Consider the following 21,123-nt stretch of genomic DNA (forward strand, 5'->3'; position numbering starts at 1 on the left):
GGCTTCCATGCCGGTGGCACATAAAAAGCACCATCTGATCGTGGCCGATGCCAGCGCAGCCTTGAGTAGCTTCCATGCCAGTGGCACATAAAAAGCACCATCTGATCGTAGCTGATGCCGGTGGCACGTAAAAAGCACCATCTGATCGTGGCCGATGCCAGCGCAGCCTTGACTGGCTTCCATCCCGGTGGCACGTAAAAAGCACCATCTGATCGTGGCCGATGCCAGCGCAGCCTTGACTGACTTCCATGCCGGTGGTATGTAAAAAGCACCATCTGATTGTGGCTGTTGTCAGTCTATTCTGGCCCCTGTGCCGGTGGCTCGGAGAAAGCACCCACTACACTCTCGGAGTGGTTGGCGTTAGGAAGGGCATCCAACTGTAGAAACACTGCCAGATCAGACTGGAGCCTGGTGCAGCCTCCAACCCATGCTAGCATGGAAAACGGACGTTAAATGATAATGATGATGATATATATACACACACACATACATACATACATATATGGTTTGGTTGTTGTCTCATATATATGCGTGTAATCTTTGTGTATATTTAGCCTGACTGTTGTTTGCATTGACAATGGTGACAGTCGTACGAGTGTGTATATACACACCTGTTTGTATTGATCTGTTGCAATCAATGTGGTTTGCATTCTTCTATCCCTGTCTGTCCTACATACTGATGGTCAAACGACAATAGTAATAATAATCCTTTCTATTATAGGCACAAGGCCTGAAATTTGTGGGGAGGGTTAAGTTGATTAGATTGACTCCAGTATGCAACTGGTACTTAAATTTATCAACCCTGAAAGGATGAAAGACAAAGTCAACCCTGGCGGAATTTGAACTCAGAACGTAAAGACAGACAAAATGCTGCTAAATATTTTGCCCAACGTGCTAACAGTTCTGCCAGCTCACAGCCTTTCAAACAACAATAATAAACAACCACTAACTAACAGGGATGTAAACACACCAACATTGGTTGTCAAGCAATGGTGGGGGAACAAACACAGACACACAAACATATATATACATGATAGATCGTTAGCCACTACACACATTTTGTTCTCTCCTTGTTTCTCACCTTGTTTCTCTCCTTGTTTTTTCTGTGTCCCTTTCTGTAGAAGAGCATAGGCTCGAAACGTAAAAGACTTTTTCTATTCCTGAGCGTTATACTAATACATCTGTTTGTTTTGTACACCACCTGTCTTCGTCTTTTGTTTTTTTTTCGTAAACTCTCCCTATATATATATAATATATATATATATTCCTCCTCACCACTACAAACTCAATACCACTATAAAATGGTCAAAACTCCTCACACAGGAACTTAGTTTGATTTGAAAACCCCACTAGAATGGGAGAAAGCGCTAATACATGATCTAAGTTATATGATGTATAAAAAATGTAATATACAAATAAATATCTGTAAATATAAACCATCCAATTTTCTGAGTACCTCATTTCTTCTAATATATATATATATATATACACACACATATGATAGGCTTCTTTCAGTTTCCGTCTGCCAAATCCACTCACAAGGCTTTGGTCAGCCGAAGGCTACAGTAGACGACACTTGCCCAAGGTGCCACGCAGTGGGACTGAACCCAGAACCATGTGGTTGGTAAGCAAGCTACTCCTGTGCCTTAATAATTCTATCATAGACACAGGGCCTAACATTTTATGGGGAAACAGGCTTGTTGATTACATCACCGGCAGTACCCGACTGGTCCTTATTTTTTTTACCTCTGAATGGATGAACAGCAATATTGACCCCAGTGGAATTCAAACTTAGAACGTAAAAAACAGACACAATGTTGCTGTTAAAGGTTTTGTCCTGTGTACTCATGGTCCTACCTGCTCACCACATCAGTAATAGCAACAATAATAACAACAACAACAACAATAAGGAGAAGAAGAACAAAAAAAAGAAATGATGATAAAAATAGTAATAATGATAAAGGTGGAAGTTGAAAGCAGGGGAGCAGTTCAGGTGGGGTGCTTGTCTTTGAAAACCAATCACATCTTGCCTCTGCCTGCACCCATCTAGAATCATTAGGAGTCACACCTTTTGCTGGTGGCTCACCTCCTCATTTGTTCACCTGGACATCTGCTGCTCACCTGGTCTACCGCTGTCATGGTCGCTCAAATTGTATGTATTGGATATTTTGTACAAACACAACACATACATAGACATACATGTAATCATAAGTATATACACTCTTACACACACACACATAAACACACTCATCATAGGGCTGGAACATCTTTTATTTGTATAAAAATATTATCAAGTTTCTATTTTTACTAGACATGTGTATGTTTGTATATAAATATTATATATATATATATATACATACATACACGTACACACATAGACATATATATATATATATATATATATATATACATACATATATACACGTACACTCATATACACAAATATATATATACATACATATATATATATATACTCTCATACATAAATACATACACATAAACATATACACTCACATATATATATATGTGTGTATATATAAATATATGTACATATACACACATAATATTTATATATACATATTGAGTTCAAATTCCGCCGAGGTCAACCTTACTTTCATCCTTTTGGGGTCAATAAAATGTCAGTTGAGCAATGAGGGTCAATGTAATCGACTTACTCCCCTCCCACAAAATTGCTGGCCTTGTGCCAAAACTTGAAACTAATATTTGTATATACCCCCCACCCACATATATATGTTTTAATAGATATATACCCATACATACAGTACAAAATAATATATAATCTACATTGTACAGATCTTTCATTTGTTTCTGTCAGTAGACTGTGGCCATGCTAGAGCACCATTTTGAAGAGTTTATTGGTCAAAAGAATCCACCCCAGTATTCTTTTTTTTTTAAGCCTTGTACTTATTCTATCGGTCTCTTTTGCTGAACCACTAGGTCACAGGAATGTAAACACACACACACACGATGGGCTTCCTTCAGTTTCCATCTACCAAATCCACTGACGAGGCTTTGGTCGGCCTGAGGCATTGGTAGAAGATGCTTACCCAAGGTGCCACGCAATGGGATTGAACCCGGAACCATGCAAACCTCTTCCCACACATCCGCACCATTCATTTCAATGTTGATATGGGCGTGTACTACGGGGCTTATCACCACTCACACACCTGTACACACACCCACACAAAATGTTCACACACATGTGTACACACACACACACACACATGTATACACACACACACAAAATGTTCACACACATGTATAAACACACACACACACACATGTATACACACACACACAAAATGTTCACACACATGTATAAACACACACACACACAATGTTCACACACATGTATACACACACACACACACACACAAAATGTTCACACATGTATACACACACACAAATTGTTCACATGTATACACACACACACAAAATGTTTACACACATGTATACACATGCACACACACACACACAGTTAATGACTTGAATGACAGTATCTGCTCTGCTTGTTTACTCTTTTCTTTACCTGTAAACACACCTGAGTAGTCTTTAATTCCTTCTCTCTCTCTCTCTCTCCCACCTGTATATGTATTGTGTCTTCATGTTAGTTTTTTTTCCCCTTTTTTTTTTAAACTTGACTGGGTTTTTTTTAATGTTGTTTTCATTCCCTTTCCACATACATTCCATCACAATTGTTAAAGATGCTGGACTGAGGACTATTGTAGAATGTAGCTTCATCTCTTTTACCTTTTTGTTCTTGTGTGTGGTGTGTGTGTGTGTGTGTGGTGTGTGTAGATACACAAATCCCCTCCATCTTTCTTTTTTTCCAGCTAGGACAACCATGTGTCCCCTTTACAGCAAGGCATCCTTTTCTGTCCCTCTGTCATATTTTAACCTCGTCAACACCTGGCACAAGGCCCCCCCCCTCAGTCCTCTACACCCATTCAGTCAAGCACCCTGTACACTCTGTAAATAGTTTGGCATTAGGAAGGACATCTAGGTGTAGGAGTGGCTGTGTGATAAGTAGCTTGCTTACCAACCACATGGTTCTGGGTTCAGTCCCACCGTGTGACACCTTGGGCAAGTGTGTCTTATACTATAGCCTCGGGCTGACCAAAGCCTTGTGAGTTGATTTGGTAGACGGAAACTGAAAGAAGCCCGTCATATATATGTGTGTGTATAAGTTTGTGTGTCTGTGTTTGTCCCCCCCAACATCGTTTGACAACCGATGGTGGTGTGTTTATGTCCTCGTAACTTAGCAGTTTGGCAAAAGAGACCAATAGAATAAGTACTAGGCTTACAAAGAATAAGTTCTGGGATCGATTTGCTCGACTAAAGTTGGTGCTCCAGCATGGCCACAGTCAAATTGGAGGCGCTTGCTCTTAGTGTTCAGACGGCAGGGTTCCTTGATTTGCCCTAAAAGTCCCCTTGTATCAAGAGAAACATATCACCATAAGTTTTTCTTTTTTTTTTTACGCTGTACACCATATATTAATTGCATAGAAAAGTTAACACACTGGGCGAAATGCTTAGCGGTACTTTGTCTGCCGTTACGTTCTCAGTTCAAATTCCGCCAAGATTGACTTCGCTTTTCATTTCTTTCGGGGTCGATAAATTAAGTACCAGTAAAACCCTAGGATTGATGTAATCGAGGAGTTCCCTCCCTCCAAAATTCCAGGCCTTGTGCCTTTAGTAGAAAGGATTATTATTATTATTATTTTTATTATTATTATTTTTTGTTATTATTATTATTATTATTTTTATTTATATTGCAGTCTTACGAAGTCATTGCCAGTACTGTCAATGTTCACACTCCAATGGATGAAACCAAAACAATAAGTAAGTCCCACTTCACCATTTTGTGTCCCTTTTTATTGCTGCTCAAACCTTCTTTTGGGGCTTTTTCCTCGCTTGTAATTATTTATCTGTTGCTTTTGTTGATTTCACCTTATTTTACTCAATCGCTTGCATCCCCCTTTTTTTTTTTTTGTATTTTACCCTTCTACTGTCCCCTAGACCTTTGGGCCCTTGGAGGTTAATAAAAGTAATCGTTATTGATAGGACATATAATACCTCATGCTATGTCCAGTCCCTGAAATGCACAAGAACCTCTCGGCTTATCAAATTTTATAACAAGCAATGATACGTTGGGAGAGGTGATAGGGGGCAAACAAATCGCACGAGGAAGGAAGGAAGGAGGGAGGGACCCTCTTCACCCTACTTTCACTGTTCTTTACCAAACAAAAGTAAAATCTCAAAGAACAGACAAATCCTAAGAACGTCACTTTTCGGGTGGAATTCTTTCTGTATTATCATCAATTTCTGCATCCTTCTCTCTAATTTCTTGTGTTCTTCCTTATTTCATTTGCATATTTCTGCTCCATATCTCATTTCCTGATAGTCTTTTTGGAATTTATTGCTAATACCACACCCCTCTTCTCCTTATGCCACCTGCTCTTAAGTACCCCACCTCTCTTTATAAGTCTTTGCTATTCCTGTATTCTTTCTCTTATGATCCATATTACTTCGCACCTTCTGGTTTCCTCGCTGCTTTTTGCTCCCACCTAATCCAGCCCTACTGTTACTACTACCACTACTACTACTACACACCTTCTCTCTCTTTGTCTATCATAGATGTTATGGGACCTGATGAGGTGAACGAAATTCTACGGCAACATGACAGTGGCATGGATGTAGCTTTACAGAGAGCCAAAGTTTGGTCAAAGTACCTCAAAGACATAATTTATTACATTGATAAGAAGGCACAGCTGGGTAAGTATATTATTTTCTTTCTTTCTTTCTATCTTCACAGGTGTGGCTGTAGAATTAAGAAGTAGAAAACCTCTCAGAATTTTATTTGCCATTTTAACAAGCAGTGTGTGATCGTTACCAGCATCGCCTTACTGGCACTTGTGCTCGTGCTAGTAGGGTGCCAAGAGCACCATCTGAGCGTGATCATTGCCAGAGTGGCTAACTGGCTTCCGTGCTGGTGGCACGTAAAAGGGCACCATTTGAGCGTGAACTTTACCAGTGTCGCCTTACTGGTACCTGTGCCGGTGGCATGTGTAAAAAGATTCAAGCAAGGTCATTGCTAGTACTGCCTGACTGGCCCCATGCCGGTGGCACATAAAAAGCACCCACTACACTCTCAGAGGGGTTGGCATTAGGAAGGACATCCAGCTATAGAAACTCTGCCAGATCAGATTGGAGCCTGGTGCAGCCTTCTGGCTCGCCAGTCCTCAGTCAAACTGTCCAACCCATGCTAGCATGGAAAACGGACATTAAACGATAATGATGATGGGGCATTGGAGGAGGCGATCTTGTATCAGATGATAAAAATTTAGTTATAATTGTGTGTAGCCTGTAGATCATATAGCTATAAAACCTAAAAATATCACACTTATCTATAATATAAATTGGACATGGGCAATAGTTGAATTCTTTCTTGTCTTGAGGTTCACAGTCAAATGGCTGGGTGGATTCAAGTGAAAAATGGCACACATGTGGAGATGGGTGCATAGATTGGAATGCAGTTTGTATTTTTTTCCTAGCACCCATTCTTACCAAGAAAATCGATTAAAACCTTTTCTAATGGAATTTCCGTTTGTTCCGCCATTAAAACAACCAGTTGCTCACACAGCCGGCATATACCATTTCGCTAGCAACAAGGAGAGTACAGGATGACAGTCAGCCAAAACTTTCACTCTCTTCTTTCACCTCTTTGTGGGGTTAATAATCTTAGTCTTTAGTTACAGTTTCTCAATCAAGCTACATAATAGGCAGAAATGTTGGATTAAGACAGTAGAGTGTTTTGAGGGAGATTTGCTTGCTATTTCTACCAGGTCTAGCATCCATGTACAGGTCTGAACTTAATTTTCATTCACATATGCTTAACCGGAAACGATCACAGCCACATCATCCAAACAGGCCGGGTGAATAGTAGATATCTATGTAGGTTTTGGATTTCTTTTTAAACCTGTGTGTGCAGTGTTCAGTTAGATTTATAAGTGTGTGTGGCTGTGCCTCCTAAAGAAATAAGTGTGCATAGCCTGTAGGTTTTTATAGATATGTGTATGACTAAGCTGCCCCGTGGAAGAACTATTGCCTTGCTCCGAGGTAGGTTTGTGGTTGAATGGTTAATGCTATTGAGAACCGTAAAAAAACTTGCTTCAGCACAGAGCGTTATTGTGTTTCATTTGAAAGAGTCTCTTGATCCAATCATGTATGAAAGTGTATTCACGAAACGCGTCCCACTTGTGTTGGCTGGCAGGGCATGTGTATGCACACGTGTGTGTCTGTGAGCACGTCTCTGTGTGTGTGTATTTGAATGAATGTGTGTGTGTGTATTTGAATGAATGTGTGCATGTGTATTTGAATGAATCTGTGTGTGTGTGTGTGTGTGTGTATTTGAATGAATGTGTGTGTGTGTGTATTTGAATGAATGTGTGTGTGTGTATTGAATAAATGTGTGTATGTGTATTTGAATAAATGTGTGCGTGTGTATTTGAATGAATGTGTGTGTGTATTTGAATAAATGTGTGCATGTGTATTTGAATGTGTGTGTGTGTGTGTGTGTTTGAATGAATGTGTGTATATGAATAAGTGTGTGTGTATTTGAATAAATGTGTGTGTGTGTATTTGAATAAATGTGTGTGTGTGTATTTGAATAAATGTGTGTGTGTGTATTTGAATAAATGTGTGCGTGTGTATTTGAATGTGTGTGTGTGTTGTGTTTGAATGAATGTGTGTGCATTTGAATGAATGTGTGTGTGTGTATTTGAATGAGTGTGTGTGTGTGTGTGTCTATTTGAATAAATGTGTGTGTGTGTATTTGAATAAATGTGTGTGTATTTAAATGTGTGTGTATTTAAATGTGTGTGTTTGTTTTGAATAAATGTGTGCGTGTGTTTGAATAAATGTGTGTATGTGTGTGTGTATTTGAATGTGTGTGTGTGTGTGTGTGTGTATTTGAATAAATGTGTGTGTATTTGAAAGAATGACTCTGTGTGTATTTGAATAAATGTGTGTGTGTGTACAACAGCTAAGATTTTTACGAATAAAAATTCCAATGGTAATGTGTATGACTGTTTGGTTCCAGGTCAGCCCAGATTAAGCTGAACTCTGATCAAAGACAATCTAGCCATGACCATCTCCTCTTTAATGTAGATATAATGTATCCAGGACAGTATTACCCTAAATACAGAAATAACTTTTTATCTTTTTAATTTTTTCGTAGACAGCCATGTTTTGGGGAGGATTTGACTGCTATTGTTAGCAGATCAAGACACCACATAGAGCACCTTTTCAATAAATGTTTGCTCGTTAAATGACTCAGTTTAGTTCCGGCCGTGGGTGGTACTTCTTACTTTCAAGGCTAAAATAAAACTTTTGAGTTAAAAATGTTTTATTATTATTATTATTATTATCATTATTATTATTATTATTATTATTACTATTATTATTATTATTATTATTATTATTATTATTATTATTATTATTATTATTATCATGGTGTAAAGCAAGAAGAATGGGCCATGCCCCTGTCTTTCAGAGACTGCCCATTAAAGGTGACACCAAAACGATCCATGACGTCAAACGGGGTGGAGCAGGGGTGGGAAGGTGAAGACACACCTAAACTTCTGGGGCAAAGATTTTTCTTTTCACCTTTTCTTTGTATTTAATGACTTAACGAGAGGAATAAGAGGCAGCTTTTGTTTGTGTGTGTGTGTTTTTTTTTTGTTGGACATTCTGGGGAGGAAGGATTGGGTAAGGTAAAAAAATATGGTCAGTACAAGAGTGGCGGGGAGGGGGAACTTGGGAGTGTACGAAGAGGGACTTCGAATGGATGCTGGGGGTCTGCCGTGTCTGGATGCAGATTGTGTGTAATTAAATGGTTTGCCATATCGTGTCTGTGGTAGTGGGCCTGGATGGAAGTGGTATGTAACCAGATGGTATACCATCTGAAGTATACTATGTCTTTTCTACTCTAGGCACAAGGCCCCAAATTTGGGGGGGGGGGTGAGGGGGGGGGGCAGTCGATTAGATTGACCCCAGTATGCAACTGGTACTTAATTTATCGACCCCGAAAGGAAAGGTAAAGTCGACCTAGGCGGATTTTGAACTCAGAATGTAAAGACCGACGAAATAGCGCTAAGCATTGTCTGATATATATATGTGTGTGTAGGTATGTATATATGTGTATATGTATGTATATATATGTGTGTGTGGTGGGAGATGGTGTACAGCTAGATTGTATGTAATGTATATGCAGGTATGGATATTAAAGAAGGGAAGAACAACTAGGATTTCAGTGTTGTGTTTAAAGGTTGACTCTTTACAGCAAGATGAACTGGCTGGAAGATCTCTCCCTCCCTCCGTCCCTCCCTCTCTCTCACACACACTGTACACTCGTACATTTGTCATTGTTGTTTTTTTAACATCTGCTTTCTATGCTGGTATGGGTTAGATGGATCATTGCTACTCTTCCAGATGGGTCCCAGTACTGGATGGATGGATGGACGGATGGGCGGGCCGGTGGGCAAACAGAAACTGTAGCTATCAATAGCAGGGACCTTCTACATGGTCTCCAGAATTGCAAGAAATAGCTGTCAAATTCCTTCAAATCACACCCAACTGCATTGAAAGAGGGAAGGGCATTGCATTTTTAAAATGATGGGATGGCCATGACTGGAAGGCTTTTGATCATAGATCTGCACAATCAGGGTTCACCTGAGCTCAACAACAACAGTATATATTTTTCCTCAATATATGGCACAAGTATGGCCATCCCAACCATGTGGTCTTCAGTTCAGTCTCATGCTGTGCCACCTTGGACAAGTGTCTTTTACTACAGCCCTAGGCTGATGAAAGCCTTGTGAGTGGAAACTGAAAGAAGCCTATTGTGTGTGTGTGTTCACATGCTTGTCTTGTTCATTTTCTAGTCCTCCATGAAAAACATGGAGGAATGTTAGCTTGCTTGGAAACAGGTATGGGTTGGTGACAGGAAGGGCATCCATCTGTAGAAAATTGATCCCAATTAATCCCATCTGACCCATGGATGTTAACCCTTTTGCATTTAAACCAGGCACATCCAGCCAAAGTAGTCCATTTGTTTTATGTTCAAAATGACCAGATTCAGCCTCTCAGACTTACCCTACAATGTCGTACAAAAAGTATACACTCCTTTAATCTAAATCTCAAAGCTACAAGATAATACATGATTAACTCCAAACAATGTGAATAAATAAATTAAATAAATAAATAAGCATTAATTTTGACGGAGTAGTCTGAAGGCTAAAGGGTTATTCAATTATGAAAACCCCTAAATGTTGGAATCTTTTGAAACTTCTGTTCTTCATGCAGTAATCCTAAAATAAAATGTCTTTGTGTTCTTCCATTTCCACAGAAACGGATTACTCCAAGAATCTCATACGTCTCGCTCAGACAACCAAATCAACAATTGTTGAAGATGTGAGTTACTGTTTCTTGCTTCATCCATTCTGTTGACTGTAAAGAGAAAAAACTGTTTTTTATGATTGTCTTAAAACAGAGAGAGAGAGAGAGAGAGAAAGTGTGTGTGTATATAAAACAATAAACATCGCCCTTTTCAAGCCTAGCCAGGCTCATGGGCCCAGTTTCTGTGCCGTATCTGTTCCCCCCAGCTGGACGGGACACCAGTCCATCGCAGCATTACTCAAGAAACAGGAAGAGAGGGTGAGAGAAAGTTGTGGCGAAAGAGTACAACAGGGGTTGCCACCACCCACTGCTGGAGCCTCGTGGAGCTTTTTGGTGTTTTCGCTGAATAAACACACACAACGCCTGATCTGGGAATCGAAACCGTGATCCTCTGACCGCGAGCCCACTGCCCTAACCACTGGACCATTGCGCCTCCACATGTGTGTGTGTGTGTATATATATATATGTATATATATCTATGCATGTATACATAAAAATTGATCAAATAATAAAAGTGAAGTGAGAGAAGAGGTGTATGTTCATTCCATTAGTCGACAGCTGTGTCATAGTTCATGTTAGTTACATGATCAATAGTACACCATCCTTTCATATATGTAACTATATATGTACATCCTTATATACAAATATGTTGTAATACAACTGAGTCGAAAATTCAGCTTTTCCGACACAGTCCTTCTTTTGAGGAAAAGTTGAAAGGGGAGGAATTTAAGGAGAGACAGCAGAATTTCACATTCTCTAAGTTAAAAACACACACACACTCTGTTGTCTCTCATTCATTTCTCTCCTTTCAACTTTTTTCCCTGCAGAAGGACGTGTATCTGAAACATTGGGTTTTTCACTCTTCATTACAAATTCACTGTACATTTTTTTTATTAGTTTATGTATATATATGGTTAAAATGCATGGAAAACAAAAGATAGAGACACAAATGAGAATACAACAGGCAGGTGTATTAGTTTAATGCTTGAGAAAACTGGAAGAGTCTTTGACATTTCGAGCCTGTGCTCTTTGTCTGAAAGGGATGAGAGGTTAAAAAATGGCGAGAGAGAGATAGAGAAAATGTGTCAGACTTAATAGGTTCTACATGTTGAAATGTATGTGTGTGTGTATGTATGTATATATCTCTCCATGGGCCTTGTATCTTAAGCATACATTTTCTTATTTCACAGGCACTCCTACCTTTACAATCAGTGTATTGCCTTCTCTTTAATATGGTGAGTACAACATAACTTAAATACAGTGTGTGTGTGTGTGTATGTGATTGATTCTGTGCGTAACGGACTAACTGCATGCATCTGTGGTAGCGCACAAATCTATGTGCATCTGGGCGTGTGAATGTGCATGGGTCTGACTGACTGCATGGGTTCATGCGTCTGTGAGTCACTGTGTTAATAATGTGCACACAAGCCCTTGTATACATACAGGAGTGTGAATATTTATCACAGTTCACTGCAGTATTCATTATTGTGACAGCTATAAATATACACAATAGATATTACACTGTCATTGTAACATGTACACTCACTACACACACACACACACACACACACACACACACACATATATTTAGAAGAATAAAAGAAAATAGAGACTTCAGTAAAATTTCTCAAGTTCTGCAGTTGTTTTGAATGTTTGAAATGTGAAATGTCGTCATCTGCAATACTCATTGCATACAGGCGTGGCTGTGTGGTAAGATGTTAGCTTCCCAACCACATGGTTCCGGGTTCAGTCCCACTGTGTGTCACTTTTGGCAAGTGTCTTTTACTATAGCCTTGGGCTGACTAAAGCCATGTGAGTGAATTTGGTAGATGGAAACTGAAAGAAGCCCATTGTCTGTGTGTGTGTGTATATATATATATAGTTTGTTACTTCTTGAGCCATGCCTGGCTCATAAGGGCCGGTTTCCCAGTTTCCTTGTTGTATAGGTTCCCCACCTGGACGGGACGTCAGTCCATCACAGGTGAGCTGCAAGATGCAGGAGGAAAGAGTGAGAGAAAGTTGTGGCGAAAGAGTCACCAGAAGTTCGCCATTACCTTCTGCCGGAGCCGCGTGGAGCTTAAGGTGTTTCACTCATAAACACACACATCGCCCAGTCTGAGATTTGAATTCGCGATCCCTCGACTGCGAGTTCGCTGCTCTAACCACTAGGCCTTGTGCCTCCACTATATATATATATATATATATATATATATATTATATACACACACACAAACATATATATATATATCATCATTTAACGTCCGCCTTCCTTCATGCTGGCATGGCTGGGACTATGTACATATATATATCATCATCGTTTAACATCCGTTTTCCATGCTGGCATGAGTTGGACGGTTTGGCTAAGGTCTAGAAAGCCAGCAGCTGCACCAGGGTCCAGTCCAGTCTGATTTGGCAAGGTTTCTATAGCTGGATGCCCTTCCTCACGCCAATCACTCTGAGAGTGGATGGGTGCTTTTTACATGCCACCGGCACAGGAGTCAGTCATGTGGGCCTGGCATTGATTATGTTTGGATAGTGCTTTTTACGTGCCAGCAGCATGGGAACTAGTCAGGGAGTACTGGCATTGGCCACGTTCAAACGGTGCTTTTTACGTGCCACTGGCACAGGAGCTAGTCAGGTGGACCTGGCATCAACCATGTACGTATATATATATAGGCACAGGTATGGATACACACACGCACACACACACTATACAAACATTTCACTATTACTGTGTCATATAGGTAACTTAAGTGGCTTAGTGGTTAGGGCATTCAGCTCAAGATCGTAAGGTCATGAGTTCAATTCCCAATGATGCATCGTGTCCTTGAGCAAGACATTTTACTTCACGTTGCTCCAGTCCATTCAGCTGGCAAAAATGAATTGTACCTGTATTTCAAAAAGCCTGTCTTGTCACACTCTGTGTCACACTGAAACTCCCTGAGAACTACGTTAAGGGTACACGTGTCTGTGGAGTGCTCAGCCACTTGCATGTTAATTTCACAAGCAAGCTGTTCCGTTGATCGTATCAGATGGGACCCTCGTCGTGCTGCTTTATGTAACCTACTATCATCTAACAGTTTCCCTAACTTCAATCCCAATATCTCAACTGACATTGTTTCATTAAAAATATTCCATTTCTTCTTTGTTTCTCAAGGACATGGATTATGCCGCTTCTTGCCAGAAAACTCAAACACAATTACAGACAGACAAGTTCATTCGGGTTAGTCAGTTTTGGAATTAGTTTATCATTTACCATATTTGTAGAACTTTGCTTATTCTGCAAGAAATAATTGTGATTAAGTTCATATTTTTCTTTCTTTCAGTTTGAAATTTTGAATCAATAAAATCGTTATTTGTATAATTAATAATTATTTTGTTCTCTTCATAAATTATAAGGTTGTTAGTTGGCAGAAAACAAGATTGTGTTTAAAAGAAAAGTTAGACCAAAAGCATTCACTGGCGGGAGATTTGGCTACTATTTCTTGTAGTCTGAGCTATTGTATAAAGGTTCCTAAGAATTGTAAAAAAAAAATGTGAAACCAAAGGGGATTATTTGAGGAATATGTGGCTACTATTTTTTGTAGTTCCAGTTATGTAAAGGTTTTTAAGAATAGTAAAACCAAGAAATTGCAAAACTAAAAGAGTCTGATGAAGATTTGGCTACTATTTCTTGCAACTTGAGCTACTGTGTAAAGGTTTCTATGAAAGTTCACTTGAAGGAGAGTCAGCTGTTTCTTTTAAATTGAGCTATTGTTTAGAGGTTCCTGAGAAATGTGAAACCAAAGACTTTGGTTAGCCTGGGGCTATATTGGAAAATGCTTGCCCAAAATGTCACGCAGTGGGACTGAACCTGAAACCATGTGGTTGGGAGTATGCTGCTACCCTGAGAAGAGCTAAGTACCCGTTTCCAGCTGGGTACACTAGCGAGTGCTCAGACAGCCCAAGTGTGAGGGTTCTTTTTTCTCGCGGTCCCAGTAGGATTTGAACCTGGATTGCTGGCTCTAGAGGCGCAGGCCTACATGACTACACCAATCTGGCAGTGCTTGAAACCAGAGAAACCATTCCTACTTAAGGCATACTAAAACGGACAGCAGGTGGACACCCAGGAGTCATGACTCAGATGTGGCCCTCCCCCACTAGAGTGTCAGGAGTTAAGGGCCAAAACAGTTGACTAAAGGGGGTTTCTCCTCTGAGGACCACCTACTGTTATGCTCTTCCCAAGATTCTTTTCATCTAGATGGCGTAAATATTGTAATAAATGGAAATGTTCTCTCTCTAGGTACAATTGTTAATCAGAAAACTTTAAACCTAAATTGCTCTGAATTTTTTCCTTTAACAAGAAATCTGTGAACAAGTTACAATTTGACTGTTCAGTGAAGTCCTTCTTATTGTCTGTCTGTTGCTGCTATTTCTAGCCACTTGCTACACGACGAGCTGAACATGATAAAATAAGGAAAAATATTAAAGAGTCTTGGAACCGAGAAGTGAAGAAAATGGTAAGTTCTTCTTGATTGTTTTTTGTATTTTGGAATTCTGTTTGAAGGTAACAGGCGTGGCTGTGTGGTAAGAAGTTTACTTCCCAAATTCATGGACTTTGGGTTCAATCCCACTGCAATGCACCTTGGGCAAGTGACATCTACTATAGCCTTGGACCAACCAAAGCCTTGTGGGTGGATTTGGTAGATAGAAACTGAAAGAAGCCTCTGTGTGTGTGTGTGTGTGTGTGTGTTCCACCACTGCTTGACAATCGTTGTTGGTTTGTTTGTGTCCCTGTAACTTTGCGGTACAGTGAAAGGGACTGATAGAATAAGGAGCAGGCTTTAAAAAGATTTTAGTCTTGGGGTTGATTTCTTCAATTAAAACCCTTCAAGGCAGTGCCCCAGCATGGTCGCAGTTCAATGCCTGAAACAAGTGAAAAATAAAAGATATGGGCACAGACATGGCTGTATGGGTATGAAATCTACTTGACAATCAGGTGGTTGTGTGTTCAAGCCCTTTGAGTGGTACCTTGTGTAAAAGGTCTTCTCTCGTGGTATCAAGTCAAAAAAGTGAAAACAAACCCATGTGAATGAAATTTGGTAAACAGGAATGGTGTAGAAGCCTATTAGAAATGGGTGTGTAATAGGTGTGGGCATGGGTGTCTAGTTAAAGTGCTTACTTTGCACCCACATGATTCTGGGTTCAATCCCACCGTACTGCTTTTCAGCCAGTGTCTTCTACTATTGTCCTTGGCTGACCCCAACCCCTTGCGAGTGAACTTGGTCAGTAGAAACTTTGTGGAAGCCCATTGTGTGTTTGCGTTTGTCATCGCCCTCGTGCCCCTCACCCCACCCCACCCCACTCCCCATCGTATCACAACTTGACAGTCAGTGTTGGTTTTTGTCTGTGTAGCTTGTTCGGCAAAAGTGACCAATTAAAAAGGAACCAAATAATAATAATAAAATTCTGGGGTTAATTTGTTTGACTAAAGGAGTGGCTGTGTGGTAAGTAACTTGCCTACCAACCACATGGTTCTGGGTTCAGTCCCACTGCGTGGCACCTTGGGCAAGTGTCTTCTGCTATAGCCTCAGGCCGTCCAAAGCCTGGTGAGTGGATTTGGTAGACGGAAACTGAAGGAAGCCATATAGGTATGTGTGTGTATATGTTTGTGTGTCTGTGTTTGTCTCCCCAACATTGCTTGACAACCGATGCTGGTGTGTTTACATCCCGTAACTTAGCGGTTTGGCAAAAGAGACCGATAGAATAAGTACTAGGCTTCCAAAGAATAAGTCCCGGGGTCGATCTGTTTGACTAAAGGCGGTGCTCCAGCATGGCCGCAATCAAATGACTGAAACAAGTAAAAGGGTAAAAGAGTAAACCCTTCAAGGCAGTGCCCCAGCTTGGCCACAGCCTAATGACCGGAACAAGTAAAAGATGAAAGCCTGTTTATTGCTGTTTATTCCCCTTTCAGCAAGAATCCATCTCCAACTTGCGCAAGGCTCAGTCGTTGTTCTACAAAAGCAAACAAGAAAACGAAAAGGCTCGGGAAATGGCAAACAAGGCAGAGACAGAGATGAACATCCAAGGCAGCAGCAGCACGATTTCCACCAAAGTGGACAAGCGCAAGAAAATAGTGGAAGACACCATGAATCGGGTAAGTGCTACGTTGTTTACCATTTTCGTTTGTTGTCCATGTTTTAGACTTGCTTCAGCAGAATCCTTCTTCACACGTGTTCCGCTCCGCTCCGCTCATGACCATCCTATCTGAGTTTTTATTTTCAGACCCTAATATTGAATTGCTTTCTTCAGTATGTCCTTCTTTTGTCTGTGATTTGAGGGAGATTTGGTTGTTGGTGTTCATTTTGGTTGTCATAGTAGTAGTAGTAATAGTAGTATCGGTGGTGGTGGTGGTGCAGAATGAGACAGTTTGGCTCAGCTGTTTTGAAGCTGAATTTTTGGCATGGCTCACTGGTGTTTCAGCTCGTTTTGCTGACCACAGTTTGGTACTGGAAGCAAACACACACACACTTGCATGTATATTTTTGCACACATGCATGTGTGTATACACACATAAATATATACATACAGACAGAATGAGAGAGAGAGGGTGAGATGGTCCAATTTATTAACCCCTTTAGCATTTAACCCTTTCGTTACTGTATTTCTGTTGTGATGCTCTGTGTTTCTTTCAATTAATTTTAAATATAAACAAAGAATTTAGTAAAATAACTCAGTTATCATTAAGCTAGTGTTAAGAACATAAATTGTGACTAAGATTTGGAGGAAGATTTTAATTCAAAACTTATGAAAACAAGACATTTGTACTCAGAGCCAGAACCGGTTTCAGCCGTTTTGGTAATGAAAGGGTTAAATAATTCCTAATAATATTTAATTAATGGAAGATTTTTTAAACCTCAAATGGCTATAAGGGTCCACCCGAGCAAAATAGGAATCAAAGGGGTCTATATGTAAAAACTGACTGATAAATTAGCCCCTATTATCTTGTGATAAATTATCTCTAGTATTTTGTTGTGATATTAACCCTTTCATTACCGTATTTATTTTGAGATGTTCTGTATTTCTTTCTATTAAGTTTAGATATAACAAAGAATTTAATAAAAATAACTTTGTTACCATTCAGCTAGTGTTGGGAACATAAATTGTGACTAAGGTTTGGTGGAAGATTTCAATTCAAAACTTATGAAAACAAGACATTTGGACTCAGAGCTAGTTTCAGCCGGGTTGGTAACAGAAAGGTTAAATTGGTCATATTCATCCCAAATATTCTACCTATTTTACATTGAAACCAGCCAGCCCTGACATCTCACACCTACGCTAAAATGTCATTCTAAAAATAAACAATCTCCACATTGAATTTGTGAAGCCATAATATAATGCAGGATAAATTTAAAACAATTTGAATAAATAAGCATTGAATTTGACAAAATAATCTGAATAACAAAGGTTCCAATTGAATCTGTTTGACAAACACTTTCTCTCTCCTGATACACATAAAGAAAAATTAATTCACACACATAAACAGAGAGAGAGAGAGAGAGAGAGAGAGAGAGAGAGGAGAGAGAGAGAGAGAGAGAGAGAGAGTGAAGCATTAAAATGCCTGTGAATTAAATAGCTGAATCAGGAGTGCCAAATAGGCGGCACCACAACAGCTGAGCCAAAACGTCCCATAGTGGTGGTGGTGGTGGTGGTGATGAGGTCATATAACCCCGGGTCATACTTCTTCAGCAGACCTATAGTCCAAAACCAAAGGTGATTCAGCTGTGACTGTCCCATCTTTTTTTTCTTTTTTTTTTATTCTGTCACAGTGTACCACGGACTACATTATCTAATGAATCTTTTTACTGCTTTAAACATAAAACGTGATTCCAAAGATTTCAGTTGCTATGTCTAGCTAGTGGAGTGACTCCACAGAAGCAACATCCCATTGGCACGTTCAATGTCTGTCTTGTTTGTCTGTGTCCCTCGCGTTTGTTCAACATTTAAATTCTGCATCTATTTTTTTTTGCTTTCACATAATTATTAAAAAAAAAAATTTAATTTTTTTTTGAAAAATATTTTCTTTATGAATCGTGTGTCAACTGAGATACATCCTTGCGTGTTGTTGTGAATTATTTTTGGTTTATTATGACATATGACACTGATGGAATGTAGGTTGGAAATGTTTCCACCACCCCAACACACACCCCCACCCCACCCCTCCTTCCTCTCCCAACCACATCACAGTTTCTGATTTTTTCCGACCAATCACATTTGAGTATTTTTACTGCTGGTGCTGGAGACAAGATTAAACAACACAAATAACCAAAAAAAAAAAACAAAAAAACAACACAAATAACAAAAAAAAAACAAAAAAAAATTAACAAAAAAAAGCAAACAGCAACAATATGGTATTGTTGGCTATAGGCGGAAATTGTTGCTTTCGTCTATTTAGTGATATTTTATACTCATCATCATCATCATCACCACCAGCAGCCACCGTTTGTACAATGTAGGTTGTTGAAAATAGATGAGTGAGGGCACGACAACAAGGAATGCTTTTTATGCAGATATTTTGCTCTTTTTTTTTTTTTTTTAAAGTATGGAGATTAAATTCTAATCTGGTCAGTTCCCACCCACTTTCCCTTTCCCCTCCTGGGCCCCACAGTTTTAATCTTTGCCTCTTTCAACTTCACCCTCTGCAACAACACAACTCTTCTATTCATCTGCAATCCGTAAAAGACAAGAAAAAAAACAAGAGAAAACAGTTTTTTTTTTCTCTTTTAAGTTAAAATAAGTAAATAAATATATACATTTTACACATCTGTGTATGCGTATATTCTAAACAATAGAGGGTGTATATATTTTATTTCACTAAGCTGTTTCAAACAATTCTTTCTGTTGCAACTTTATTTTTTTTTAATGCTTTATATGTTTGTGTGTGTGTGTGTGACTTAGATTTCTGTATAATCTACTCCCAGGTTTCTTATTAACCAAACTTAATCCTTAATTCTTTAATTGTGGGGAGCAGAAGACCAAACAAGCTTTTTTTATGTATTTGTATTTTTGCCTCATTCACACTTCTCTCTCTCTCTCTCTCTCTCTCGCTCACCCCTTTCTTCCCCTCCTGTCTTCTTTCACCTTTATTTGTGAAATAACTGATGTCTTTTAGAGAATAAATATTTCTGGTCTTTAGCTTACTAACTTTTATGACAATCTTTTATCAGGGTAGAACTTCAGTCAAAATAAGTACCGGTAATATACGGTGGTTGATTCAATTCAGATGATGCCTCTTCACCAAAACTTTTGTCTGTGTGTCCAGCTGAACCATTATTAAATACCTCTCTGTTGTTAGCACCTATTGATAAACACCTCACCGTCATTAACGCCTCACCATCATTAACGCCTCACCATCATTAACGCCTTACCGTCATTGATGTACTGCTGTCTTTAACACACTTCCGTTGTTAATGACTTTCTGTTGGAAAACACTTCACCGTCATTAACACTTCACTGTCGTTGACATACTGCCGTCATTTATACATTGCTGCTGTTAATGCCTCACTATTGTCAAACACCTCACTGTCGTCACGTGCCTCCCTGTCATTTAACATCTCACTGTCGTTAAATACCTCACACCGTCATTAATGCTTTGCCATCATTAACACACCGTCGTTCTTAATGTCTCACTGTTGTTAAATGCTTCACAGTCATTTAACATCTTGTTGTTAAAAAAAGTCCTTCCCCACAGACTAATGTTCAATGTTTGTAATAGCAGTCAAATCTCACTTTTATCATATCTTACCATCTGAAAAATGGAAGGACAGATAGGATAATGTAATTCTATATAGACTAAAAAAGCAAATGCCATGGAATGCCTTTGGTAATTATCGGATCATTCAGTAATGACCAAACAACACATCTTCCTTACATCTGGTCTGAAATGAAAACCTGTATCCTATTAGTAGTTGTTGGGTTAACCAACAAAGGTTTTTTATCTTTTTATTGCTTGGTGAGGGCTTGTTATCCTAGCAGGGTTTGTTCCTTCTCTGGCCTGGCAGAATCCATGCCTTATTCTGATTTTTTTCCCTTTTTTTTTTTAACTTCTAAGTTGCTGGGATATAAACAAACCAACACCAGTTCTATATTTAAGAGATGAGGAATTATATACATTATTTACAATTAATATATATTTGTTCTCATCTTGTTTGTTGTTAACACAACATTTCGGCTGATATACCCTCCAGCCTTCATCAAGTGTCTTGGGGAAATTTCGAACCTGGGTTCTCATTCCTAAGGTATTTTTTGATGTTATCATCATCATCATCATTATTATGCAAGTCACTGCTTGGAACTGAACTTGGAATCTTGGGGTTAGTAGCCTGCACTTTTAACCGCTACACCATATGCTCACAGGCATATGGTGTAGCGGTTAAAAGTGCAGGCTACTAACCCCAAGATTCCAAGTTCAGTTCCAAGCAGTGACCTGAATAATAATGATGATGATGATGATGATGATATTGAAAAATACCTTAGAAATGAGAACCCAGGTTCGAAATTTCCCCAAGACACCTGATGAAGGTTGGAGGGTATATCAGCTGAAATATTGTGTTAACAACAAACAAAATAAGGACAAATATCCGTCAAATGTAAATAATATAAACC

The 21,123-nt window shown here is 39.3% G+C and overlaps 1 protein-coding gene across 4 annotated transcripts in view; it reads left to right on the forward strand.

The window, feature by feature from the left end:
• Window positions 1-21,123, forward strand: part of LOC115222166 (rho GTPase-activating protein 45) — a 181,861-nt gene that overhangs the window by 100,947 nt on the left and 59,791 nt on the right. For 3 of the 4 annotated variants that reach the window (XM_029792311.2, XM_029792308.2, XM_029792310.2), the window contains 7 exons: window positions 4,800-4,863; window positions 5,659-5,796; window positions 10,430-10,494; window positions 11,670-11,714; window positions 13,637-13,702; window positions 14,898-14,978; window positions 16,433-16,615. In XM_029792311.2, the coding sequence (XP_029648171.1) occupies window positions 4,800-4,863; window positions 5,659-5,796; window positions 10,430-10,494; window positions 11,670-11,714; window positions 13,637-13,702; window positions 14,898-14,978; window positions 16,433-16,615 (642 nt within the window). Of the gene's footprint in view, window positions 1-2,122; window positions 2,153-4,799; window positions 4,864-5,658; window positions 5,797-10,429; window positions 10,495-11,669; window positions 11,715-13,636; window positions 13,703-14,897; window positions 14,979-16,432; window positions 16,616-21,123 lie in introns of those variants that run through there. The other variant, XM_036511340.1, reaches the window with a different exon arrangement.

The sequence above is a fragment of the Octopus sinensis genome, linkage group LG19 (assembly GCF_006345805.1).
Source record: "Octopus sinensis linkage group LG19, ASM634580v1, whole genome shotgun sequence".
Taxonomy (NCBI): Eukaryota; Metazoa; Mollusca; class Cephalopoda; order Octopoda; family Octopodidae; genus Octopus; species Octopus sinensis.